Source organism: Ipomoea nil, unplaced genomic scaffold (assembly GCF_001879475.1).
Source record: "Ipomoea nil cultivar Tokyo-kokei standard unplaced genomic scaffold, Asagao_1.1 scaffold1956, whole genome shotgun sequence".
Lineage (NCBI taxonomy): Eukaryota > Viridiplantae > Streptophyta > Magnoliopsida > Solanales > Convolvulaceae > Ipomoea > Ipomoea nil.
The window spans coordinates 1,104,104-1,107,069 of NW_017618384.1; the positions used below are offsets into that span (position 1 = coordinate 1,104,104).

Here is a 2,966-nt window from a genome sequence, read left to right on the forward strand (position 1 = left end):
TTGTTCAAAGACAAGATAACATTTCATGCACTCATTCGTGTAACACAATGTTCAAAGACGAATGCATTTGCTTAACCAACGAAATTAACAAAAGGTCACATAATTTGTTAACGAAAGGAAACAACCCGAACCCATCTTTTCATTAACAATCGATTCAGCATCAATTCGTGATTAACGAATTGTGCATCAATTCGTGTTTAACGAAAAGTCTCGATTCAATACCACCGAATTGATTAATGCATTGATTCGTTAAGAACCAATGATTCGTTAACACCAACGAATCATTAAACTTCGGTTCCAATCGTACGTCACACTCATATTTCCCAACTTGCTTTCTACCAAACTAAAATAATATTCATAACTCCACAACTCCAAATATTATTTATACTTTCATGGTAGTACATCTGAAACATTAATCTCCATTACTATATAAATTTCCAACACTATATTGCTAAAATTGTACCCAAAAAAAAAAACTGAATACAATTAAAGTGGATCTAACATAGTTATGTCAGATCAAGGGTAATCAAAATAATTCGATAGTGGAGGCGTTATTGGCTCTTTGTGTTTCAGTAGGTTGAGAAAGTATATGAACAGATACTACAATGTAATAGAGTTAGTAACATTCAAAAAAAAAATAATTCGATAGTAAATTAATTGTTGATTTTAAATGATTTTAGTTTAATTAAACACTATAAATTTGTCCTACCTTGTAGTGTGATGACATCCCGGTTACCATTCTAATTGGATGGTTATTGGTTCGAACTCTGGTGGTGGGAGCTTAGATTCTTCGATTTGAAAATGTTTGAGAAAGTATAAAACAGATACTACCTTGTAAACAATCAAATATTTCAACAAAAAAAAAAAAAAAACTATTGGAGTACTATACATGACCTTAAAGGCTTAAAGTGGACTGACGAATAATACTATACACTTTCTGAAATTTGTTATCTTCATGTCTCTATGAGAATATATATAATTTTACTTCAAAATCATACATTTATTTATAATAGGAATATAGGATTATGCAATTGTGCAAACATAGTGAAAAAATGAAAATAAAAATAAAAATATGCAATAGCTTGGTCATAAGTGTAATGGTCCGTTTGGAAACTAGCTTTGAAAGTAACTTCCGAAAGTCATTTTCCAAAATTTCCAGTGTTTAGGTACTAAATGAAAACAAAGTCAAAGTAAAATATTCATTTTGGTCAACATAAAAAATGCTCAATTTGACGAAAAATGTCTTCCTAATTTTTTAGTCCGAAGACATTTTCTGAAATATTTATTTTATAATCTCTCTTCTCTTTTTATTTTTATAAAGATATATATATATATATATATATATATATATATATATATATATATATATATATATATATATATATATATATATATATATCATCATCATCATCATCATCATCACCACCACCAAATTGCCACAATTACCACCACACTACAACACAACTACAACATCACCACCACCACACGATTAGAGAGAGATTTCATATTTAATTCCAACAGAATAGAGGTACATGAGAGTATATCAAACTATACCACTCTCCTGACTAATAGACTAGTCACCTAAGACTTATTCTATTACAATATAACTCTAGACTAAGATAATAATAATAATAAATGTAACAAATAATAGTAACACTAACACACCCCCTCAACCACAAGGTAGGTGAGCCACCACATTGAGCTTGGCTCGAAGAGTAGAGAAACGCGGTCAATCAGCGACGTGATCCTTGGTTGAGACAAAATTAACCACAAAGTCCCCAGACGCAACCTTGTCACAGACGATATGATAGTCAATCTCTACATGCGTAGTTCGAGCATGAAAAACTGGGTTGGCACAAAGGTACGTGGCACCCAAGTTATCACACCAAATACTGGATGGTTTCCTGTCATGCAGTCCTAGCTCGCGCAGCAAAGAGACAACCCAGGTAACTTCAGCAGCGACATCAGCCAAAGCTTTGTATTCCGCTTCAGTGGAGGAGCGAGCCACGGTGCGCTGTTTCCTGGATTGCCAGGAGATGAGATTGCTCCCCAGAAAGACAGTATAGCCACTGGTGCTTTTTCTGTCCACTAGGCAACCAGCCCAGTCAGAGTCCGAATAAGCATGGATGGTAGTAGTCGGTGAAGGTGTGATCTGCAGCCCATATGTAAGAGTGCCCTTGACATAGCGCAACACACGCTTAACTAAGGCCCAGTGATCAATCATCGGAGAATGCATGAACTAGCATAAACGATTATCGGCAAAAGAGAGGTCTGGCCGAGTGATCGTGAGATACTACAACGCCCCTACTATGCAGCGATACTGTGTCAGGTTATCGAACAGTTCATCTGACGGAGTGACCGCCTTAGTGACAGAAGCCGGTGTAGAAAGGGGTTTGTATTCAACCATCCCAGCTTGCCCAAGCAAGTCAGTCATGTAACGTCGCTGCGAAAGAATCATACTATCTCCTGCCTCAACTGTTTCAATGCCCAAAAAGAGGATTGGTTTTCCTAGGTCCCGAATTTTGAAGGCAGTGGCAAGACGATTAAGGGGAGAGTTGACCAAGCCGGCATCACTACCCAACATAATGATGTCATCTACATAGACAAGTAAAAACACCTTGCACCCAATGATGTTCATGGTAGGATCCGGTGGGACTAGACACCAGGTGTTGTTGTGGAGTAGGGCATTGAATTCCTGGTCTATGGAATCCCGCCACTATGGATGGGGTACAACTTGGGAATAGCATGTTGGATCAGTTGTTGCAGTTAGGGCATGAAACTCTTCATTAGTGCCCCGAGTCATGTGCCGAAGATGCATGACGTATTGACGTGCCCCCTGTCCGGTGGGTGCACCTGAGTGGTGCGCTTCCGAGCCCGAGGTGGGGCAGTGTGCGTGATGGCTAAGAAAGGTGGCTCCTGAGCAAGTGGGACAGCCTCAGTGACCGATGTGGGATCCAGGTCACGCA

General features: G+C 38.2%; 1 protein-coding gene across 1 annotated transcript; it reads right to left on the reverse strand.

The window, feature by feature from the left end:
* Positions 1 to 1,729: 1,729 nt before the first annotated feature.
* LOC109146989 (uncharacterized mitochondrial protein AtMg00810-like) lies at positions 1,730 to 2,224 on the reverse strand. Its single transcript, XM_019294637.1, has one exon. The coding sequence runs from the start codon at positions 2,222 to 2,224 to the stop codon at positions 1,730 to 1,732; it is 495 nt and encodes a 164-aa protein (XP_019150182.1).
* Positions 2,225 to 2,966: the final 742 nt, after the last annotated feature.

Bases quoted from the DNA above. Each gene is read 5' to 3' on its own strand.
- LOC109146989 (XM_019294637.1), bottom strand. From the start codon at position 2,224: ATGATTGATCACTGGGCCTTAGTTAAGCGTGTGTTGCGCTATGTCAAG.